Consider the following 22,966-nt stretch of genomic DNA (forward strand, 5'->3'; position numbering starts at 1 on the left):
GTGGGGCTCGGCTGGGTGTGGTCTGAGGGGCGGGGTTTATGTGGGTGGGGTCGAGAGGAGGGCAGGGCTTAAAGGGGTGGAGCTTATGTGGGTGCGGCCATAGGGGTGTGGCTTACGGGTGGGCTGGGTCTCTAGGGGGTGGAGCTTATAGAGGGGTGTGGCCGAAGGGGCGTGTCCTGACCCCGCCCCCTCACTGTCCTTGCAGCGGGGGGGCAGGCCCAGCAGGGCCTGATTGGCTGCCTGGCGTGCAGCCCCAACCAACCGCTGCTGGCCTGCGGCTCCTATGGGCGGAGCCTGGGGCTGTACCCGCTGGAGGGGGGCGGGGCCCTGGCTCTCTGGCTCCGCCTCCCGGCCGCGCCCACTCACCTGCGCTTCAGCCCCGATGGGACCCGCCTGTTCGCGGGGGGGCGCAAGGTGGGCGGGGCCTGTGGGGTCGGCGGGGCCTGTGGGGTGGGTGGGGTCTATGGGGTGGGTGTGGTCTATGGAGTGGGCGGGGCCTGTGGGGTGGGTGGGGTCTATGAGGTCGGTGTGGTCTATGGGGTGGGTGTGGCTTATCTGTTGGGTGTAGGCCTATGGGGTGGGCGGGGCCTATGGGGTGGGCGGGGCCTATGGGGTGGGCGGGGCCTATGGGGTGAGCGTGGTCTTTGGGGTGGGTGGGGCTTATCTATTGCGTGTAGGTCTAGGGGTGGGCGGGGCCTCTGGGGTGGGCGGGGCCTATGAGGTGGGTGGGGTCTATGGGGTCGGTGTGGTCTATGGGGTGAGTGGGGCTTATCTGTTGCGTGTAGGCCTCTGGGGTGGGCGGGGCCTATGGGGTGGGTGGGGTCTATGGAGTGGGTGTGGTCTTTGGGGTGGGTGTGGTCTTTGGGGTGGGTGGGGCTTATCTGATGGGTGTAGGTCTATGGGGTGGGCGGGGCCTATGGGGTGGGTGTGGTCTATGGGGTGGGTGGGGCCTATCTATTGGGTGTAGGTCTATGGGGTGGGTGGGGACTATGGGGTGGGTGTGGTCTTTGGTGTGGGTGTGGTCTTTGGGGTGGGTGGGGCTTATCTGATGGGTGTAGGTCTTTGGGGTGGTGTGGTCTTTGGGGTGGGTGTGGTCTTTGGGGTGGGTGTGGTCTTTGGGGTGGGTGGGGCTTATCTGATGGGTGTAGGTCTATAAGGTGGGCGGGGCCTCTGGGGTGGGCGGGGCCTGGGGTAGGTTCTGAGGGTGGGTGTGGCCTATGGGATGGGCGGGGTCTGGCTTGGGGGGGCCCATGGGGGGTGGAGCCTGGAGTGGGTGGGGCCTGGGAGTGGGCGGGGCCAAGTGTGTGGGTGGGGTCTGTGGGGTGGGTGGGGTCTATGGGGTGGGTGGGCCCTGTGGGGGTGGAGCTTGTGAGGATTGTGGGCGGGGCTTGTGAGCTGGAGGCGTGGCCTTGAGTCATGGGCAGGGTCGTGACCCTGGGGGCGTGGCCAATGGGGTGATGGGCGGAGCTTTGAGCAGCGGGTTGGGGTGTGGTCTGAGGGGGTGGGGCTTGAGGGTGGGGTCTGAGGGGGCGGGGCTTGGGTGAGTGGGGTCTGAGGGGGCGGGGCTTGGGGAAGTGGGTTCTGAGGGGGGGGGTGTGGCCTCAGCCCCCCAGGGGGTGGGGTCCAAGTGTTGGGGTGTGTCCACCAAGCAGTGGGTGTGGCCTGTTGGGTGGGTGGGGCTGGGAGGGGGGCGTGTCCCACGGAAGCCCCGCCCCCAGGACACCCACATCCGGTGCTGGGACCTGCGGTTCCCCGAGCGCCCCCTGCTGGCCCTGGAGCGCCGCGTCAGCACCAACCAGCGCGTGACCTTCGACCTCGACCCGTGAGTGACCCTCCCCGGACGCCTGGGTCCCCTTTCAGCAAGGGTGGGGCGGGGGGGCTGCCCGGACGCCTGGGTCCCGCTGCCCCCTCCCCTCCCCCGCAGGTCGGGCCGGTTCCTGGTGAGCGGTGACACCGACGGGTTTGTCACCGTCTGGGACACGTTGTCCCCCCCGGGGCCGGGGGACCCCCCCACGCTGCCCCCCCACCTGCGCTTCCGCGCGCTCCACGACTGCGTCAACGGCACCAGGTAACCCCGGACTCCTGGGTCCCCTCCCGGACGCCTGGGTCCCTCCCGAACTCCTGGGTCCCTCCCCGATCTCCTGAGTCCCCTGGGGGTGCTGCTGGGTGGGATGTGGGCATCTCCCGAACTCCTGGGTCCCTCCCCAGACGCCTGGGTCCCCTCCCGAACTCCTGGGTCCCATCTCCCGAACTCCTGGGTCCCTCCCGAACTCCTGGGTCCCATCTCCCAAACTCCTGGGTCCCATCTCCCGAACTCCTGGGTCCCTCCCCGGTCGCCTGGGTCCCTCCCCGGACTCCTGGGTCCCCTCCCGGACGCCTGGGTCCCTCCCCGAACTCCTGGGTCCCCTCCCCGAACTCCTGGGTCCCCTCCCCGAACTCCTGGGTCCCCTCCCCGAACTCCTGGGTCCCCTCCTGAACTCCTGGGTCCCCTCCCGAACTCCTGGGTCCCCTCCTGAACTCCTGGGTCCCTCCCCGAACTCCTGGGTCCCCTGGGTGTGCTGTGAGGTGGGGCGTGGGTCCATTCCAAATGCTTGGGTCCCCTCCCGAACTCCTGGGTCCCTCCCTGGACTCCTGGGTCCCCTGGGGATGCTGTTGGGTGGCTTGTGGGCGTCTCCCGGACGCCTGGGTCCTCCCTGAACTCCTGGGTCCCTCCCGAACTCCTGGGTCCCCTGGGAGTGCTGTTGGGTGGGGTGTGGGCATCTCCCGGACTCCTGGGTCCCCCCCGGACGCCTGGGTCCCTTCCCCGCAGCCTCCACCCCGCGCTCCCGCTCTTGGCCACGGCGTCGGGGCAGCGGCTGCTCCCCCAGCCCTGGGGCAGCGACGAGGACGAGGGGACGGGGGACGCGCCCCCCCCGGGCGGGGACAACCGCCTGCAGCTCTGGTGGTGGGGACCCGACTGTGACGCCGACTGTGACGCCGACTGTCACCCTGGTGACTATGGCTGGGACATGGCTGGGGACACCGGAACCGATTGTCACCCCATTGGGGACAATGAATGTGACACCCCTGGGGACACCGGAACTGGCTGTCACCCCATTGGGGACATTGAATGTGACACCCTTGGGGACACCGGAACTGATTGTCACCCCACTAGGGACAATGAATGTGACACCCTTGGGGACACCGGAACTGGCTGTCACCCCATTGGGGACAACGAGTGTCACCCTGTTGGGGACACCGGAACTCAATGTCACCCCATTGGGGACAACGATTGTCACGCCATTGGGGACACCGGAACAGACTGTCACCCCATTGGGGACACTGAATGTCACCCCATTGGGGACACCTGAACTGACTGTCCCCCTCTTAGGGACAACGAGTGTCACCCCCTTGGGGACACTGAGTGTGACACCCCTGGGTACACCAGAACCGATTGTCACCCCCCTGGGGACACAGAGTGTGACCCCCCCGATTGTGTCCCCCCCACCCGGGTCACTGACTGTCACCCCCCTGGGGACACTGGTTGTTGTAGTACAGACGTTGTCACTGTCACCGTCTGTCACCCGTCTGTACCCCCCTGCACACCTCCCCCACTGTTCCTAAACCACGCCCCCTCCCCCAGGCCCCACCCACCATCCCCTGTTCCCACCAATCAGGTGCTGCTCTTCCCACCCCGCCCCCTCCACACGCCCCGCCCACCACCCCCCACCATTCACAACCTCCCCCTTTGAAGCCCCGCCCACCACCTCCATTCTCACCAATCAGGCACCACCTCCAGCACACCGTTCCTAAGCCCCGCCCCCCATAGGCGCGTCCCCCATTCTCACCGCTCCACCCCCCCTGTTCCCAAACCCCGCCCACCCCCCCCCATTCTCACCAATCAGGCACCGCCCCCAGCCCCGCCCACCAATCCCCCCGCAGTTCCCAAACTCCGCCCACTCACCCTCATTCTCACCAATCCGCCCCCAGCCCCGCCCACCAATCCCCCTGCTCTTCCCAAACCCCGCCCACTCACCCCTTCTCACCAATCAGGCACCGCCCCCAACCCCGCCCACCACACCTCCCATTCTCACCAATCTGGTACCGCCCCCAACCCCGCCCACCACCCCCCCATTCTCACCAACCAGGCACTGCCCCCAGCCCCGCCCACCCCCCCATTCTCACCAATCCGGCACCGCCCCCAACCCCGCCCACCAATCCCACCATTCCCAAACCCTGCCCACCCCCGCCATTCTCACCAATCAGGCACCGCCCCCAACCCCCCCACCCCCCCATTCACACCAACCAGGCACCGCCCCAACCCCACCCCCCCATTCTCATCAATCAGGCACCGCCCCCAACCCCACCCACCCACCCCCCATTCTCACCAATCCGGCACCGCCTCCAGCCCCGCCCACCAATCCCCCCACCATTCCCAAACCCTGCCCACCCCCGCCATTCTCACCAATCATCAGGCACCGCCCCCAACCCCGCCCACCCTCCCATTCTCACCCATCCGCCCCCACCCCGCCCACCAATCCCCTCTCCGCTCCCAAGCCCCGCCCCCCCGTGGCCCCGCCCCCCCGTGGCCCCGCCCTCCCGTGGCCCCGCCCCCTGGCGGTCGGCGCCGCTGGTGGAGGCGCCGCAGCCGCGGGGGGCGGGTCCGTGTGTCCGCGGGTCGGTCGGTCTGTCCGTGGGTCCGTCCGTGGGTCCGTCCGTGTGTCCGTCGCGACATGCGGTGGCGCTGGGTGGCGCTGCTGGTGGCCGCGCTGGGGGCGGGGGGGGCGGCGCTCAGCCTGGAGCCCGTGGTTTGGCACACGGGGAACCGCCGGTGAGTGGGGGGGGTTGAGGGGGGTCAGGGGGTCTGGGGGGGTTTGGGGGTCTGGGGGGGTTTGGGGGTTTAGGGGAGTTTGGGGGGGTTGGGGGATGTGGGGGTATTTGGGGGTCTAGGGGGGTTTAGGGGGATCTGGGGGGTTGAGGGGAATTGGGGGGACCCGGGGGGGTCTGGGGGTCGCGTGGGGACCCTGGGGTGTCACTGTGTGTATGTGTGTGTGTGACACCGTGTGTAACTCTGTGTGTGTGACACTGTGTGTGTGTGTGTGTGACACCATGTGTGTGTTTGTGTGTGTGACACTGTGTGTGTGTGTGTGTGTGTGTGTGTGTGACACCGTGTGTGTGAGACACCGTGTGTGTGTGTGTGACACCATGTGTAACTGTGTGTGTGACACCGTGTGTAACTGTGTGTGTGACACTGTGTGTGTGACACTCTGTGTGTGTGTGTGTGTGACACCGTGTGTAACTCTGTGTGTGTGACACTGTGTGTGTGTGTGTGACACCGTGTGTGTGTTTGTGTGTGTGACACTGTGTGTGTGTGTGTGTGTGTGTGTGTGTGACACCGTGTGTGTGAGACACCGTGTGTGTGTGTGTGACACCATGTGTAACTGTGTGTGTGACACCGTGTGTAACTGTGTGTGTGACACTGTGTGTGTGACACTCTGTGTGTGTGTGTGTGTGACACCGTGTGTAACTCTGTGTGTGTGTGACACGGTGTGTGTGTGACACAATGTGTAACTCTGTGTGTGTGTGTGTCACCGTGTTATATGGGGGGGTGACACTGTGTCTAACTGTGTGTGTGTGACACCATGTGTGTGTGTGTGACACCGTGTGTAACTCTGTGTGTGTGTGTGACACCGTGTGTAACTGTGTGACACTGTGTGTGTGTGTGTGTGACACCGTGTGTAACTGTGTGTGTGAGAGACACCGTGTGTGTGTGTGTGTGTGACACCGTGTATAACTGTGTGACACCGTGTGTGTGTGACACCGTGTGTGTGTGACACTGTGTTATATGGGGGGGTGACACTGTGTGCAACTGTGTGTGTGTGACACTGTGTGTGACACCCTGTGTAACTCTGTGTGTGTGACACCGTGTGTAACTGTGTGACACTGTGTGTGTGTGACACCGTGTGTGTGTGACACCATGTGTAACTGTGTGACACCGTGTGTGTGTGTGTGACACTGTGTTATATGGGGGGGGTGACACTGTGTGCAACTGTGTGTGTGACACCGTGTGTGTGTGTGACACCCTGTGTAACTCTGTGTGTGTGTGTGTGAGACACCGTGTTATATGGGGGGTGACACTGTGTGCAACACTGTGAGTGTGTAACTGTGTGAGTGTGTCAGTGTGAAACCGTGTGTGTTGGGGTGTGTGTCTGTTGGGGTGTATTTGGGGGCTTGAGTGTGTCACAGTGTGTGTGTGTGTGTCAGAGTGTGAATGTGTCGGGGTGTGTGTGAGTGTGTCAGGGTGTGAGTGTGTCAGGGTGTGAGTGTGTCACGGTGTTGGGGCTCTTGTGTCTGTTGGTGTATTTGGGGTGTGTGTAAGAGGCTGTTGAGAGTGTTTTGTGTGTGCGTGTGACTGTTGGTGCCTGTTGGGGGTTGTGAGGGTGTCAGGGGGTGTTGGGGGGGTTGGTGTGTGTTTGTGTTGGGGTGTGAGTGTGACAGAGCGTGTCAGTGTGTGTCTGGTGGGGGTTGGTGTGTTCGGGGGGTGTGCAAGAGGCTGTTGAGTGTGTTGGGTGTGAGTGTGTCAGGGTGTGTGTGTTGGGTGTGAGTGTGTTAGGGGTGTTTGTGCTGTTGTTTCGGTTGGTGTATTTGGGGGTGTGCAAGAGGCTATTGAGTGTGTCAGGGTGTGTGTGTTGGGGTGTGAGTGCGTCAGAGTGTTTGCGGGTTGGGGGGGTGTGTGTGTGTGTCAGAGTGTGTGAGTGTGTCAGGGTGTGTGTTGGGGTGTGTTTGTGTGTGTATAAGAGGCTGTTGAGTGTATCAGGGTGTGTGTGTTGGGGTGTGTGAGTGTGTCAGGGTGTGTGTTGGGGTGTGAGTGTGTCAGTGTGTGTGTTGGTGTGGGGTTGTGAGTGTGTCAGAGGGTGTTGGGGGGGTATGTGTTGGGTGTGCGAGGCTGTTGTGTATTTGTCAGGGTGTGCGTGTGTTGGGTGTGAGTGTGTCAGGGGTGTTTGTGCTGTTGTGTCTGTTGGTGTATTCAGGGGGTGTGTAAGAGACTGTTGAGTGTGTCAGGGTGTGTGTGTCAGTGTGTGAGTGTGTCAGGGTGTGTGTTGGTGTGGGGTTGTGAGTGTGTCTGTTGGGGTGTTGTGTGAGTGTTGGTGTGTCAGGGTGTGAGTGTGTCAGGGTGTGAGTGTGTGAGGGTGTGAGTGTGTCAGAGTGTGAGTGTGTGAAGGTGTGTGTGTCAGGGTGTGTGTGTGTGTGTCAGAGTGTGAGTGTGTGAGGGTGTGTGTGTCAGGGTGTGTGTGTCAGGGTGTAAATGTGTCAGGGTGTGAGTGTGTGAGGGTGTGTGTGTGTTGGTGTGAGTGTGTTGGTGTTAGTGTGTCAGGGTGTGTGTGTTGGTGTGAGTGTGTCAGGGGGTGTGTATGTTGGGGTGTGTGTTGGTGTGTGTTGTGTTAGTGTGAGTGTGTCAGGGTGTGTGTTGGGGTGAGTGTGTCAGGGTGTGAGTGTGTCAGGGTGTGTGTGTTGGTGTGAGTGTGTCAGGGTGTGTGTGTGTGTGTGTTGGTGTGTGTGTGTCAGTGTGTGTGTGTGTTGGTATGTGTTGTGTTAGTGTGAGTGTGTCAGGGTGTGTGTTGGGGTGAGTGTGTCAGGGTGTGTGTGTTGGTGTGAGTGTGTCAGGGTGTGTGTGTGTGTGTGTGTCAGTGTGTGTGTGTGTTGGTGTGTGTTGTGTTAGTGTGAGTGTGTCAGGGTGTGTGTCAGGGTGTGAGTGTGTCAGGGTGTGTGTGTTGGGGTGTGAGTGTGTGAGGGTGTGTGTGTTGGTGTGAGTGTGTCAGGGTGTGTGTTGTGTTGCTGTGAGTGTGTCAGGGGTTGTTGTGTGTGAATCGGGGGTTGTCCAGGAGTGCGTGAGAGTCTGTTGACTGTGTGTGAGTGTGTGTTGGGGTGACACCGTGTGTGTGTGTGACACGGTGACACAGCCACAGCCCCCGGACGCCTGGGTCCCGTTTCTTGAGGGGGGGGGGAGGGGGGAAGGGGGGGTGTCGCGTTTCCCGGACGCCTGGGTCCCCTTTTTGGGGGGGGTTGGGCAGCAGGTCCCTGTTGCCGTTGGCAACGCTGGCGCCGCCGCCGCCCCTCCCCCATCCCGCATGCCTGGGTCCCCCTGAGGGGGGGGCAAGGGGGGAGGGGAGGTGTCTGCAGGGGGACCCAGGAGTCCGGGCACCCCCAACCACCCCCAAAAAGGGGACCCAGGTGGCCGGGAGACCCCCCAAAAAAGGACCCAGGCGTCCGGGACACCCTGTGTTCAGGGGGACCCAGGCATCCGGGCACCCCCAAAAGGGACCCAGGCATCCGGGCACCCCCAAAAGAGGACCCAGGTGTCCGGGCACCCCCAAAACAGAGTCCAAGAGACCCCCCCCAAAAAGGGACCCAGGCGTCCAGGCACTCCCAAAACAGGACCCGGGCATCTGGGAGACCCCCCCCAAAAGGGACCCAGGCATCCGAGCACCCCCAAAACAGGGTCCAGGAGACCCCCCCTCCAAAAGGGACCCAGGCATCCGGGCACCCCCAAAAGGGACCCAGATATCTGGGAGATCCCCCCCAAAAGGGACCCAGGCATCCGGGCACTCCCAAAACAGAGTCCAAGAGACCCCCCCCCCAAAAGGGACCCAGGCGTCCGGGCACCCCCAAAACAGGGTCCAGGAGACCCCCCCCCCCAAAAGGGACCCAGGCATCCGGGCACCCCCAAAATAGGGTCCAAGAGACCCCCCCCAAAAAGGGACCCAGGCATCTGAGACACCCCCCCCCCCCCCATTCAGCGGACCCAGGCGTCCGGGCTCCCCTAACCCCCCCTCCCATCCCTCTGTCCGCAGGTTCGGTGCCGCGGGGGGGTACGTTCTGTACCCCCAGCTCGGGGACCGGCTGGACCTGGTGTGCCCGGGAGGGGGCGTGGCCTCGGCGGGGGGCGTGGCCGCCAGCGCGGGGGGCGTGTCCGGCGCCGGGGGCGTGGCCTCCCAGGGCGGTGCGTCCAGCGCGGGGGGCGTGGCCTCGGCGGGGGGCGTGTCCTCCCAGGGCGCTGCGTCCAGCGCGGGGGGCGTGTCCTCGTCGGGGGGCGTGTCCCGGTACGAGTGGTACAAGCTGTACCTGGTGGGCGGGGCGCATGCGCGGAGCTGCCGCGTGCCGCCCGGCCCCGCCCCCCTGCTGACGTGCGACCGGCCGCAGCGCGAGCTGCGCGTCACCATCAAGTTCCAGGAGTTCAGCCCCAACCTCTGGGGGCACGAGTTCCGGCGCATGCGCGACTATTACATCATCAGTGAGCAGTGACGTCATGGGGGGCGGGGCGGCACGGGGGGGGGGGATGTCAGCGCGGGGGGGGGTGAGGTCATGGGGTGGTGAGAGTGGTGATGTCATGGGGTGCCCATGTGATGTCAACAGGGTGGTGATGTCATGGAGTGTCCACGTGATGTCATCAGGGGTGGTGATGTCATGGGATGGTGATGTCATGGGGTGGGTGATGTCATGGGATGGTGATGTCATGGAGTGGGTGATGTCATGGGGTGGTGATGTCATGGGGTGGTCATGCCATGGGTGATGTTATCAGGGCGGTGATGTCATCAGAGCAGTGACGTCATCGGGGGTGGGGATGTTATGGGGTGGTGATGCCATGGGTGATGTCATCAGGGTGGTGATGTCGTGGGGTGGTGGTGATGTCATGGGGTGGTGATGTCATGGGGTGGTGATGTCATGGGTGATGTCATCAGGGTGGTGATGTCATGGGGTGGTGATACCATGGGTGATGTCATCAGGGGGGTGGTGATGTCAAAGGGGTGATGATACAGTGGTGATGTCATATGGGGCTCCCATGTGATGTCATCGGGGTGGTGATGTCATCAGGGGTTGGTGATGTCATCATGGGGTGGTGATGCCATGGGTGATGTCATCAGGGTGGTGATGCCATGGGTGATGTCAAATGGGTGATGATACAGTGGTGATGTCATCACGGGCAGTGACATCATCAGGGTGACATCACATGGAGGTGTCACTGGGGCAATGATGTCACTGGAGGGGGGGGCGGGGTTTGGCCTCGGAGGTGGTGATGTCACAGAGGGGAGTATGTGTGTGATGACGTCATCGCTGACGTCACTGTCCCCGCAGCCACCTCGGACGGGACCCCCGAGGGGCTGGAGAACCGGGAGGGCGGCGCCTGCAGGACCCGCCACATGAGGGTGATGCTGCGCGTGGGGCAGCGTGAGTGGGCACGCCTGGGTCCCTGGGGCACGCCTGGGTCCTTGGGGCACGCCTGGGTCCTTGGGGCATGCCTGGGTCCCATGGGGGGGTTGGGGAATGCCTGGGTCCCCTGGGGCGCACCTGGGTCCCTTGGGTAGATTTGGGGCACTCTTGGGTCCCCTGGGCACACCTGGCTCCCTGGGGCATGCCTGGGTCCTCTGGGGCATGCCTGGGTCCCTTGGGTGGATTTGGGGCATTCCTGGGTCCCCTGGGGTACACCTGGGCCACATGAGGGGGAACTGGGGCACTCCTGGGTCCCTGGGGCACTCCTGGGTCCCTTGGGGAAACGTGGGGCACTCCTGGGTCCCATGAGGGGGAATTGGGGCACTCCTGGGTCCCCGGGGCACTCCTGGGTCCCCTGGGTCATGCCTGGGTCCCATGGGGGGGTTGGGGCATTCCTGGGTCCCCTGGGGTACACCTGGGTCGCATGAGGGGGAATTGGGGCACTCCTGGGTCCTTGGGGCACTCCTGGGACCCTGGGGCACTCCTGGGTCCCCCTACTCACCCCTCCCCTCCCCCCAGGTCCGGGATCTCCGCTGGAGCAGGAGGGGGCAGGTACGGCGGGGAGGGGGAGGGGAAGGGGCGGGGCCCGGACGCCTGGGTCCCCCCTGACTCCCCCCCTCCCCTACAGGCGCAGCCAATCAGACGAGCCCCCCGGGGCCGGGCCCGCCCCCTGCGCGTGATTGGCTGCTGGGCGGAGCGGGGGGCGGGGCCGCGGCGCTGCTGGCGCTGCTGGGGGGCGGGGCCTGTTGGTGCAGGAGGCGCCGCTCCCCCCGGCCCCGCCCCCCCGGCCCCGCCCCCCCCGCCCCCCCCGCTTATTCCAAGGTGTGAGCGGGGGGGGGAGGGGCAGGGGAAGCTCCGCCCCCCCCGAGCGCCGGGCGGGAAGGGGATTGGACCCTGATGCTGGCGGGGGGCGGGGCTTAGCCAGGGGGGCGTGGCCACAACCAAAGGGGCGTGTCCTGCTAAGGGGGCGTGGCCGAGCCCGAGGGGCGGGGCTTCCCCGGCTTTGAGGCGGCTCCCCTGGGGGAGTGGGCGGGGCTTGGAGTCCTTGCCATCTGATTGGCTGCTGGCAAGCCCCGCCCATGCGCTGGGGGGCGGGGCTTCATTGGCCACGCCCCCTTCTGGCAGCGGGGGGGCGGGGCTGTGGAGCAAGATGGCCGCCGCCTGCTGAAAGGACAGGAAGTGACGTCATGCTGTGGATTGGACTTCCTGCTCTGGAGGGGGACGGAGAGGTGGGACTTCCTGTACGCGCCGGAAGTGATGCCCAAGACTTCCTGTCCAGGCCAGGGAAGAGGCGGGACTTCCTGTTTGTAGCTGTGGCTTCCTGTGTGGAGCCGTTGTGGGGAGGGGGTGGGACTTCCGGTTCCGGGAGGGGCGGGGCTCGGGGGTACTTCCTGTCAGCCTTCTGCCAATTAGAGAGTTTTGTGCCGTTGGCTCCGCCCACCTGGACGTCAATCAACGCGAGGGGGCGGGGCTTGGGGGGGGGGGGCGGGGCTTCCCGGACGCCTGGGTCCCCTGGGAGGTCCCTTTGAGGCCAAACCCTCAATTTTTGGTGCCAAATCCTCATCTTTTGGGTCCAAATCCTCAAATTTTGGGTCCAAATCCTCATTTTTTGGTCGAAAATCCTCAAATTTTGGGTCTAAACCCTCAATTTTTGGTCCCAAATCGACATTTTTTGGGTCTAAAGCCTCAAATTTTGGGTCCAAATCCTCATTTTTTGGTCGAAAATCCTCAAATTTTGGGTCTAAACCCTCAATTTTTAGTCCCAAATCGACATTTTTTGGGTCTAAATCCTCAAATTTTGGGTCCAAATCCTCATTTTTTGGTCCAAAATCCTCAAATTTGGGTCTAAACTCTCAATTTTTAGTCCCAAATTGATATTTTTTGGGTCTAAAGCCTCAAATTTTGGGTCCAAATCCTCATTTTTTGGTCCAAAATCCTCCAATTTGGGTCTAAACTCTCAATTTTTAGTCCCAAATTGATATTTTTTGGGTCTAAAGCCTCAAATTTTGGGTCCAATCTCTCAATTTTTGGCTCCGAACCCTCAATTTTTGGTCCCAAACCTCAATTTTTGGGTCAAAATCCTCATTTTTGGGTGTTTTTGGCACTAAACCCGTCACTTTAAGACCCAACCGGCCACTTTTTAGGGTAAAAAGCCTCATTTTGGGGCTCAAGGCTCCATTTCTCGGCCGCAAACGCCGATTTTTGGGGCGAAACGCGGGGATTTTGGGGCCGGCTCCTCCTTCCCGCGGCTCCAACCTTCGCCCCGCCCCCCCGTTGCCATGGGAACCGCCGGGCGCGCCCTGCCCGTGACGTCACTGCGGCGCCAGCCAATGGCGGCGCGGCTCGCCGGTTGTTGCTGGGGGGGAAGGCGGGTCACGTGGGGGGCCCGTGCGCGCTGCTCCCCCCCTCCTCGAGGTCACGTGGGGGCACCGGTTACTATGGGCGCACGTGCAGCCCCGCGCGCTGCCGCGGGGGGCGGGGCTTGTGGAGACACGCCCACCCGCTCCCCCCCCCCCAACACCAGCTGATGGGCTCTGATTGGCTGGCGGCCGCACGGCGCGGCTGCTATTGGTTGTCGCCGGGTTTCCCCAGGGTGGCAGCGGCCACCCCCCCAACTCCAGTCCCAGTGCCCCCCAGTAGCCCCCAGTGTGTCCCAGTGCCCCCCAGTACCTCCCAGTGCCCCCCAGTGCCCCCCAGTATGTCCCAGTGCCCCCCAGTGTCCCCAGTGCCACCCTGTACTGGTCCCAGTCCCATCCCGGTCCGACCCCAGTTCTATCCCAGTCCCATCCCAGTGCCCCCCAGTATAAACCAGTCCCTCCCAGTTCCCCCACTCTCTCCTGGTCCCCCCAGTCCATCCCAGTCTCCCCCAGTCCATCCCAGTTCACCCCAGTCTTCCCAGTTCCCCCTAGTCCATCCCAGTTCCCCTCATTCCTCCCAGTTCACCCCAGTCCCCCCAGTCCCCAAAGTCCCCCCCAGTCCCTCCAGTTCATCTCAGTCCCCAAAGTCCCTCCCAGTCCATCCCAGTTCATCCCAGTTCCCCTCATTCCTCCCAGTTCACCCCAGTCCATCCCAATCCACCCCAGTCCCTCCCAGTCCCCAAAGTCCCCCCTAATCCCCCCCAGTCCCTCCCAGTCCATCCCAGTCCCCCCAGTCCCCCCAGTCCCCCCCAGTCCCCCCAGTTCACCCCCAATCCCCCCTAGTCCCCCCATTTCCCCCAGTCCCCTCATTCCTCCCAATCCACCCCATTCCATCCCAGTCCCCCCCATTCCCCCCAGTCCCCCCAGTCCATCCCAGTCCCCCCAGTCCATCCCAGTCCCCCCCAGTCCATCCCATTCCCCCCAGTCCCCCAATTCCCCCTAGTCCCCTCATTCCTCCCAGTTCACCCCAGTCCCCCCATTCCCCCCACTCCCCCCAGTCCCTCCCAGTCCATCCCAGTTCCCCCAGTCCATTCCAGTGCCCCCATTCCCCCCAGTCCCCCCATTCCCCCCAGTCCCCCCCAATCCACCCCAGTTCCCCCCAGTCCCCTCCAGTCCATCCCAGTCTCCCCCAGTCCATCCCAGTTCACCCCAGTCTCCCCAGTTCCCCCCAGTCCCCCCCAGCCCACCCTAGTCCTCCCAGTCCCCCCCATTCCCTCCCAGTCCCCCCAGTCCCCCCATTCCCTCCAGTCCACCCCAATCCACCCCAGTTCACCCCACTCCCCCCCCCCCATGTGGGCGTGTCCCCGCTCGGGCGGAACCACCTGAACCTCTCGTAGGGGGGGGGTGTGTACAAGTCTGCGTGCTGGGGGGGGGGGGTGTGGGTGTTGTGGGCGTGTCCCGTCGCGCGGCGGGGGGCGTGTCCGGGGGGCGTTCCCGGGGGCGGGGCCGGGGCGGGCGGGGCGCGCGGCGCTGGGTCCTTTGTTTGAGCGGAGGCCGGAGGCAGCGGAGCCGCCAGCGCCGGCCGGGCCGGGAGCGGCGGCGGCACCGGGACCCGCTCCGGGAGCCGCGCAGCCCGCCCGCAGGTACCGGGACACGGCGGGGGGGGGACACGCACCGCGGGGGGGGCGGGGGGGCACGCGGGGAACGGCCCCGGGTTGGCGGGGGGGGGGGACACACGGGGGGAAGGGCCGGGCCCAGGCCTGGAGAGGGGGAGGAGCGGGGGAGGGGAGGGGGAGGGGGGGCGAGACTGAGGGGAAGGGGGGGCTGACCCCCCTGAGGGGAATTGGGGGGGGTCGTGGCTGAGGTGAATTGGGGGCGTCTGATCCCCCTGAGGTGAATTGGGGGGGGTCTGACCCCCCTGAGGTGAATTGGGGGGGTCTTGGGCTGAGGAGAATGGGGGGGGTCTGGTCTGAGGTGAATTGGGGGGAACTGAGGTGAATTGGGGGGGGTCTGACCCCCTGAGGTGAATTGGGGGGGTCTTGGGCTGAGGAGAATGGGGGGGTCTGGTCTGAGGTGAATTGGGGGGAACTGAGGTGAATTGGGGGGGTCTGACCCCCTGAGGTGAATTGGGGGCACTGAGGTGAATTGGGGGGGTCTGGTGTGAGGTGAACTGGGGGGGGTCTGAACCCCCTGAGGTGAATTGGGGGCACTGAGGTGAATTGGGGGGGTCTGAACCCCTGAGGTGAATTGGGGGGATCTTGGCTGAGGTGAATTGGGGGGAATGAGGGGAATGGGGGGGTCTGACCCCCCTGAAGTAAATTGGGGGGGTCTGGTCTGAGGTGAATTGGGGGGCACTGAGGTGAATTGGGGGGGGTCTGACCCCCTTGAGGTGAATTGGGGGGGTCTTGGACTGAGGGGAATGTGGGGGGGTCTGGACTGAGGTGAATTGGGAGGAGTGAGGGGAATGGGGGGGTCTGAACCCCTGAGGTGAACTGGGGGGACTGAGGTGAATTGGGGGGGTCTGGTCTGAGGGGAATTGGGGGGGGTCTGGGCTGAGGTGAATTGGGGGCGTCTGATCCCCCTGAGGTGAATTGGGGGGGGTCTGACCCCCCTGTGGTGATTTGGGGGGGTCTGGTCTGAGGTGAATTGGGGGGAGTGAGGGGAATGGGGGGGGTCTGACCCCCCTGAGGTGAATTGGAGGGAACTGAGGTGAATTGGGGGGGTCTGACCCCCCCGTGGTGATTTGGGGGGGTCTGGTCTGAGGTGAATGTGGGGGGGTCTGGTCTGAGATGCATTGGGGGGAACTGAGGTGAATTGGGGGGGGTCTGACCCCCCTGTGGTGATTTGGGGGGGTCTTGGACTGAGGGGAATGGGGGGGTCTGGTCTGAGGTGATTGGGGGCACTGAGGTGAATTGGGGGGGTCTGACCCCCTGAGGTGAATTGGGGGGGTCTTGGACTGAGGTGAATTGGGGGGAGTGAGGGGAATGGGGTGTCTGACCCCCCTGAGGTGAATTGAGGGGGTCTGGTCTGAGGTGATTTGGGGGGGTCTGATCCCCCTGTGGTGATTTGAGGGGGTCTTGGACTGAGGGGAATTGGGGGGTCTGATCTGAGGTGAATTGGGAATGTGGGGGGGTCTGGTCTGAGGTGAATTGGGGGCGTCTGACCCTCCTGAGGTGAATTGGAGGGGACTGAGGTAAATTGGGGGGGGGCTGAGCCATCTGAGGTGATTTGGGGGGGTCTTGGACTGAGGTGAATTGGGGGGGACTGAGGTGAATTGGGGGGGTCTGACCCCCTGAGGTGAACTGAGGGAACTGAGGTGAATTGGGGGGGTCTTGGACTGAGGTGAATTGGGGGGGTCTGATCTGAGGTGAATTGGGGGCTCTGACCCCCTGAGGTGAATTGGGGGGGTCTTGGGCTGAGGGGAATGTGGGGGGGTCTGGGCTGAGGTGAATTGGGGGGGTCTGAGACTCTGAGGTGAATTGGGAATGTGGGGGGGTCTGGTCTGAGGTGAATTGGGGGGAGTGAGGGGAATGGGGGGGTCTGAACCCCTGAGGTGAATTGGGGGGGTGTTGAACTGAGGTGAATTGGGGGGGTCTGAGACTCTGAGGTGAATTGGGAATGTGGGGGGGTCTGGTCTGAGGTGAATTGGGGGGAACTGAGGTGAATTGGGGGCGTCTGACCCCCTGAGGTGAATTGGGGGGGTCTTGGCCTGAGGTGAATTGGGGGGGGTCGTGGCTGAGGTGAATTGGGGGGCTAACCCCCTGAGGTGAATTGGGGGCACTGAGGTGATTTGAGGGGGTCTTGGACTGAGGGGAATTGGGGGGGTCTGAGCCCCCTGAGGTGAATTGGGGGGAACTGAGGTGATTTGGGGGGGTCTTGGCTGAGGTGAATTGGGGGGGTCTGGTCTGAGGTGATTTGGGGGGAGTCTGATCCCCCTGAGGTGAATTGGGGGGCCTGAGGTGAATTGGGGGAGTCTGGTCTGAGGTGAATTGGGGGGGCTGAGCCATCTGAGGTGAATTGGGGGGGTCTGGTCTGAGGTGAATTGGGGGGGCTGAGCCATCTGAGGTGAATTGGGGGGGTCTGGTCTGAGGTGATTGGGGGGATCTTGGCCTGAGGTGAACTGGGGGGGTCTGAGGTGAATTGGGGGGGTCTGATCCCACTTTGGTGATTTGGGGGGGGGTCTGGTCTGAGGTGAATTGGGGGGACTGAGGTAAATTGGAGGTTCTGACCCCCTGAGGTGATTTGGGGGGGTCTTGGCTGAGGTGAATTTGGGGGAGTGAGGGGAATGGGGGGGTCTGACCCCCTGAGGTGAATTGGGGGGGTCTTGGCTGAGGTGAATTGGGGGGAATGAGGGGAATGGGGGGGTCTTGGCCTGAGGTGAATTGGGGGGGTCTGATCCCCTGAGGTGAACTGGGGGGAACTGAGGGGAACTGGGGGGGTCTTGGCTGAGGTGAATTGGGGGGTCTGAGGTGAATTGGGGGGGTCTGATCCCCTGAGGTGAATTGGGGGGTCTGGTCTGAAGTGATTTGGGGGGGTCTGGATTGAGGTGATTTGGGGGGTCTGGTCTGAGGTGAATTGAGGGGAACTGAGGTGAATTGGGGGGGTCTGACCCCCTTGAGGTGAATTGGGGGGAGTCTGGTCTGAGGTGATTTGGGGAGTCTTGGCCTAAGGGGAACTGGGGGAACTGAGGTGAATTGGGGGGGTCTGAACCCCCTGAGATGAATTGGGGGGGTCTGGTCTGAAGTGATTTGGGGGGGGTCTGCATTGAGGTGAATTGGGGGAGGTCTGAACCCCCTGAGGTGAATTGGAGGGGGGGGTCTGATCTGAGATGAATTGGGGGGGACTGAGGGGAATGTGGGGGGGTCTGAACCCCCTGAGGTGAATTGGGGGGTTCTGGTCTGAGGTCATTTGAGGGGGTCTGATGTGAATGGGGGTGTCTGACCCCCCTGCGGTGAATGGGGGGGGGTCTGAACCCCTCGAGTGATTTGGGGGGGGGTCTTGACCTGATGTACAGGGGGGGACTGAGGGGAATTGGGGGGGTCTGAGGTGAATTGGGGGGGTCTGAAGTGAATATAGGGGTTCTGACCCCCCCGAGGTGAATTGGGGATTTGGGGGGGGGGTCTTGTTCTGACATAAAGGGGGGAACTGAGGTGAATTGGAGGGTGTCTGGATTGAGGTGAATTGGGGGGGTCTGAGGTGATTTGGGGGGGTCTGACCCCCTTGAGGTGAACTAGGGGGGGATTTGAGGTAATTGGGGGGGTGGTCTGGGGTAAATATGGGGGTCATGACCCCCCCCAGTTGATATGGGGGGGTCACCTGGGGTGACCATGTATATTGGGGGGGGAGGGGTCATGTGGGGTGAAGTAAATGGGGGGGGCAGGGTAAACGAGGGATTGGGGGTGTCTGGGAGTTATTGGGGGGTGTCTGGGGGGGTTATTGGGGTGTCTGGGGTGTCTGAGGGGTTATTGGGGTGTCTGGGGGGGTTATTGGGGTGTCTAGGGGTGTTATTGGGTTGTCTTGGGTGTTATTGGGATGTCTGGGGGTGTCTGGGGGGATTATTGGGGTGTCTGGGGGGTTATTGGGATGTCTGGGGGTGTCTGGGGGGGTTATTGGGGTGTTTGGGAAGTTGTTGGGGTGTCTGGGGGGTTATTGGGGTGTCTGGGGGGAGTTTTTGGGGTGTTTGGGAAGTTGTTGGGGTGTCTGAGGGGTTGTTGGGGGTTGGGGGGATTTTGGGGTGTCTGGGGGTGTTGGGGGGGTTGGGTCAGGCCGCCCCCCCCCTCCACCCCCGGGATGGTTTCATCACCGGCTCTTGCGTCAGCGCCCGGACGCCTGGGTCCCCCTGGGCGGGGGGAGGGTCCCCCCGGACGCCTGGGTCCCCCCAGACGCCTGGGTTCCCCTGGACGCCTGGGTTCCCCCGGGTGGGGGAGGGGCTGCCCGGACGCCTGGGTTCCCTCGGACGCCTGGGTTCCCCCGGGCCGGGGGAGGGGCTGCCCAGACGCCTGGGTTCCCCCCGGACGCCTGGGTTCCCTCCTCCCCCCGCTGGGGGTGGGGCGGGGTGTGGTGCCTGATAAGGTGGGTGTGGGAGCACTGGGAGCACTGGGAGTCCAGAGGGCGGCCCAAGAGGTAAACTGGGAGCACTGGGAGCACTGGGGTGTAATGGGGAGCTGTACTGGGAGCACTGGAGTGTAATGTGGGGGTGTACTGGGAGCACTGGGAGCACTGGAGTGTAATGTGAGGATGTACTGGGTGTACTGGGAGCACTGCAGTGTAATGTGGGGGCTGTACTGGGAGCACTGGGAGCACTGGAGTGTAATGTGGGGATGTACTGGGAGCACTGGAGTGTAATGTGGGGGTGTACTGGGAACACTGGGAGCACTGGAGTGTAATGTGGGGCTGTACTGGGAGCACTGGGGTGTAATGTGGGGGGTGTACTGGGAGCACTGGAGTGTAATGTGGGGGTGTACTGGGAACACTGGGAGCACTGGAGTGTAATGTGGGGCTGTACTGGGAGCACTGGGGTGTAATGTGGGGGGTGTACTGGGAGCACTGGAGTGTAATGTGGGGGTGTACTGGGAACACTGGGAGCACTGGAGTGTAATGTGGGGCTGTACTGGGAGCACTGGGGTGTAATGTGGGGGGTGTACTGGGAGCACTGGGGTGTAATGTGGAGGTGTACTGGGAGCACTGGGGTGTAATGTGGGGGTGTACTGGGTGTACTGGGAGCACTGGAGTGTAATGTGGGGATGTACTGGGAGCACTGGGGTGTAATGTGGGGGGTGTACTGGGAGCACTGGAGTGTAATGTGGAGGTGTACTGGGAGCACTGGGGTGTAATGTGGGGGTGTACTGGGTGTACTGGGAGCACTGGAGTGTAATGTGGGGGTGTACTGGGAGCACTGGGGTGTAATGTGGGGGCTGTACTGGGAGCACTGGGAGCACTGGAGTGTAATGTGGGGCTGTACTGGGAGAACTGGGAGCACTGGAGTGTAATGTGGGGGGTGTACTGGGAGTACTGGGACTCGAGAGTGTGCGTTGATAGTTATACTGGGAGCACTGGGAGTACGATGTGAGAGCGATACTGGGAGCTGGGGGTGTCATTGGGGGTTATACTGGGAGCACTGGGAGCTGGGGGTGGCATTGGGGTTTATACTGGGAGCACTGGGAGCTGGGGGTGTCATTGGTGGTTGCACTGGGAGCACTGGGAGCGGGTGTCGCATATACTGGGAGCACTGGCGGGGGCTGTACTGGTCATACTGGGAAGGGTGGGTGTTACTGGGAGCCAGGAGACAGCGTTACTGGTGTTACTGGGAGCTGGGAAGGACGGGCACTGGTGTTACTGGGAGCTGCAAGTGGCAGCTACTGGGTATACTGGGAGTATGAGTGGCACGTACTGGTCATACTGGGAGCATCCCCACTTCATACTGGGCTTTGGCTTTACTGGTCCCAGTGTGGGACTGGGAGAGGATTCCCAGTGCCCTCCCAGTATGACCAGTATCCCCAGTGCCCTCCCAGTGCCCTCCCAGTATCCCCAGTGCCCTCCCAGTGCCCTCCCAGTGTGACCAGTATCCCCAGTGCCCTCCCAGTATCCCCAGTCCCTCCCAGTGCCTCCCAGTGTGACCAGTATCCCCAGTGCTCTCCCAGTGCCCTCCCAGTATCCCCAGTGCCCTCCCAGTGTGACCAGTCCCTCCCAGTGCCTGCCAGTATGACCAGTATCCCCAGTGCCCTCCCAGTATCCCCAGTGCCCTCCTAGTGCCTTCCCAGTATGACCAGTCTCCCCAGTGCCCTCCCAGTGCCCTCCCAGTGTGTCCAGTATCCCCAGTGCCTCCCAGTGTGTCCAGTATCCCCAGTGCCCTCCCAGTGCCCTCCCAGTGCCCTCCCAGTATGACCAGTATCCTCAGTGCCCTCCCAGTGCCCTCCCAGTGCCCTCCCAGTGCCCTCCCAGTGCCCTCCCAGTGCTCTCCCAGTGCCCTCCCAGTATCCCCGGTGCCGTCCCAGTGCTCTCCCAGTGCCCTCCCAGTATCCCCAGTGCTTCCCAGTATGACCAGTATCCCCAGTGCCCCCCAGTGCCCCCCAGTATCCCCAGTCTCCCCAGCCGCCCCCAGTAACCGTGTCCCCCGGTCCAGGCCATGGCGTAGCCCCGCCCCCGCGTAGCCCCGCCCCCGCGTAGCCCCGCCCCCGCACGGCGCCGCACCTGCTGACACGTGAGTGCCCTCAGGCCCCGCCCACCCGCGGGCCACGCCCACCCAAAGCTCCGCCCCCTCCCACGTGGGGTCACAACCGGCTCCGGTCCTGTGTCCTCCCCATGTCACCCAGTGTCCCTCCCTGTCTGTCACCCCCGTCTGTCACCCCCGTGTCCCCCCATGTCCCCCCATGTCACCCAGTGTCACCCCTTGTCCCCCCATGTCTGTCCCCCCATGTCACCCCTTGTCCCCCTCATGTCCCCCCCATGTCACCCCTTGTCCACCTGTGTCTGTCACCCCCATGTCCCCCCATGTCACCCCTTGTCCACCTGTGTCTGTCACCCCCATGTCCCCCCATGTCACCCAGTGTCACTCTGTGTCTGTCACCCCCATGTCCCCCCATGTCACCCCTTGTCCCCCCATGTCTGTCACCCCCATGTCCCCCCATGTCACCCAGTGTCACCCCTTGTCCCCCTGTGTCTGTCCCCCCATGTCCCCCCTTGTCTGCCTGTGTCTGTCACCCCCATGACCCTTGTGTCACCCCTTGTGTCACTGTGTCTGTCACCCCCATGTCCCCCCATGTCACCCCTTGTCCCCCCGTGTCTGTCACCCCCATGTCCCCCCATGTTCCCCAGTGTCACCCCTTGTCCCCCTGTGTCTGTCCCCCCATGTCCCCCCTTGTCTGCCTGTGTCTGTCACCCCCATGACCCTTGTGTCACCCCTTGTGTCACTGTGTCTGTCACCCCCATGTCCCCCCATGTCACCCCTTGTCCCCCCGTGTCTGTCACCCCCATGTCCCCCCATGTTCCCCAGTGTCACCCCTTGTCCCCCTGTGTCTGTCCCCCCATGTCCCCCCTTGTCTGCCTGTGTCTGTCACCCCCATGACCCTTGTGTCACCCCTTGTGTCACTGTGTCTGTCACCCCCATGTCCCCCCATGTCACCCCTTGTCCCCCTGTGTCTGTCACCCCCATGTCCCCCCGTGTCACCCAGTGTCACCCCTTGTCCCCCCCTGTCTGTCACCCCCATGTCACCCGGGGTCACCCCTTGTCCCCCCCATGTCTGTCACCCCCATGTCACCCAATGTCACCCCTTGTCCCCCCGTGTCTGTCACCCCATGTCCCCCCATGTTCCCCAGTGTCACCGCTTGTGTCCCCGTGTCTGTCCCCCCATGTCACCCCTTGTCCCCCAACAGTCCCCCCATGTTCCCTCAATGTCCCCAATGTCCCCCATTGTCCCCATGTCCTCCTGTTGTCCCCCTGTCTCCCCATTATCCGCAATGTCCCCCTGTTGTTCCCAATGTCCCCATGTCCCGCGAGTATCCCCCATGTCCCCATGTCCCCCCGTTGTCCCCAATGTCCCCCATGTCCCCATGTCCCTCCGTTGTCCCCATGTCCCCCCATTATCCCTAATGTCCCCCCGTGTCCCCCCAATGTCCCCCTGTCCCCATGTCCCCCCATTATCCCCAGTGTCCCCCATGTCCCCCCATTATCCCCGTTGTCCCCATGTCCCCCCGTTGTCCCCATGTCCCCCCGTTGTCCCCAATGTCCCCCATCCCCATGTTCCTCCATTATCCCCAATGTCCCCCATGTCCCCATGTCCCCCCGTTGTCCCCATGTCCCCCACGTCCCCCCATTACCCCCAATGTCCCCATGTCCCCCTGTCCCCGTGTCCCCTCCCCCGTCCCCGGGGGATTCCCGGCCCCGCCCCCGCGGTGTCACCGCGTCCTGTTGACGTCACCGTCCCCCGGGCCAGGAAAAGGGGGGGGGGAGGGGGGGAACAACCCACGCGGGGACACGCGGAGCTGACGCAGCCATTGTCACCCGGTGTCACCCGCTGTCACTCGGTGTCACCCGGCGCCGCGTGGGGACACGCGGGGACACGCGGCCGGAGGGTGAGGAGGCAGCTGGGGGGCTGGGGGGCACATGGGGGGTCACATGTGGGGCTGGGGGTCACAGTGGGGCAGCTGTGGGGCTGGGGGTCACACATGTGGGGCTGGGGGTCATAGTGATGTGGGGGTCACAGTGGGCAGGTGTGGGGCTGGGGGTCACATGTGGGGCTGGGGGTCACACATGTGGGGCTGGGGGTCACAGTGATGTGTGGGTCACAGTGGGGCAGGTGTGGGGCTGGGGGTCACACATGTGGGGCTGGGGGTCACAGTGATGTGTGGGTCACAGTGGGGCA

The 22,966-nt window shown here is 63.5% G+C and overlaps 2 protein-coding genes and 1 long non-coding RNA gene across 3 annotated transcripts in view; all 3 read left to right on the forward strand.

Moving 5' to 3' along the window:
* WRAP53 (WD repeat containing antisense to TP53) overlaps positions 1-3,530 on the forward strand; it is a gene marked incomplete at its 5' end in the record, with an annotated part of 7,056 nt that extends 3,526 nt beyond the window's left edge. Inside the window, 5 exon segments of the mRNA XM_080364592.1 lie at positions 136-157; positions 206-414; positions 1,719-1,822; positions 1,925-2,068; positions 2,810-3,530. Coding sequence (XP_080220718.1) covers positions 136-157; positions 206-414; positions 1,719-1,822; positions 1,925-2,068; positions 2,810-3,350 — 1,020 coding nt within the window. The 3' untranslated portion in view covers positions 3,351-3,530.
* Positions 3,531-4,712: 1,182 nt separating this feature from the next.
* On the forward strand, positions 4,713-11,304 carry EFNB3 (ephrin B3; the record flags this gene model as incomplete). The annotated part of the gene is made up of 6 exons (XM_080364590.1): positions 4,713-4,810; positions 8,832-8,907; positions 9,031-9,271; positions 10,114-10,206; positions 10,768-10,800; positions 11,213-11,304. The coding sequence occupies 6 exons, from the start codon at positions 4,713-4,715 to the stop codon at positions 11,302-11,304; spliced, it is 633 nt and encodes a 210-aa protein (XP_080220716.1).
* Positions 11,305-18,714: 7,410 nt separating this feature from the next.
* LOC308052509 lies at positions 18,715-22,596 on the forward strand. The gene is made up of 3 exons (XR_013923562.1): positions 18,715-18,728; positions 20,728-20,805; positions 22,538-22,596. It is a non-coding gene; the product is annotated as an uncharacterized lncRNA (long non-coding RNA).
* Positions 22,597-22,966: the final 370 nt, after the last annotated feature.

This window comes from Nesoenas mayeri (genome assembly GCF_963082525.1).
Source record: "Nesoenas mayeri genome assembly, contig: SCAFFOLD_120, whole genome shotgun sequence".
Taxonomy (NCBI): Eukaryota; Metazoa; Chordata; class Aves; order Columbiformes; family Columbidae; genus Nesoenas; species Nesoenas mayeri.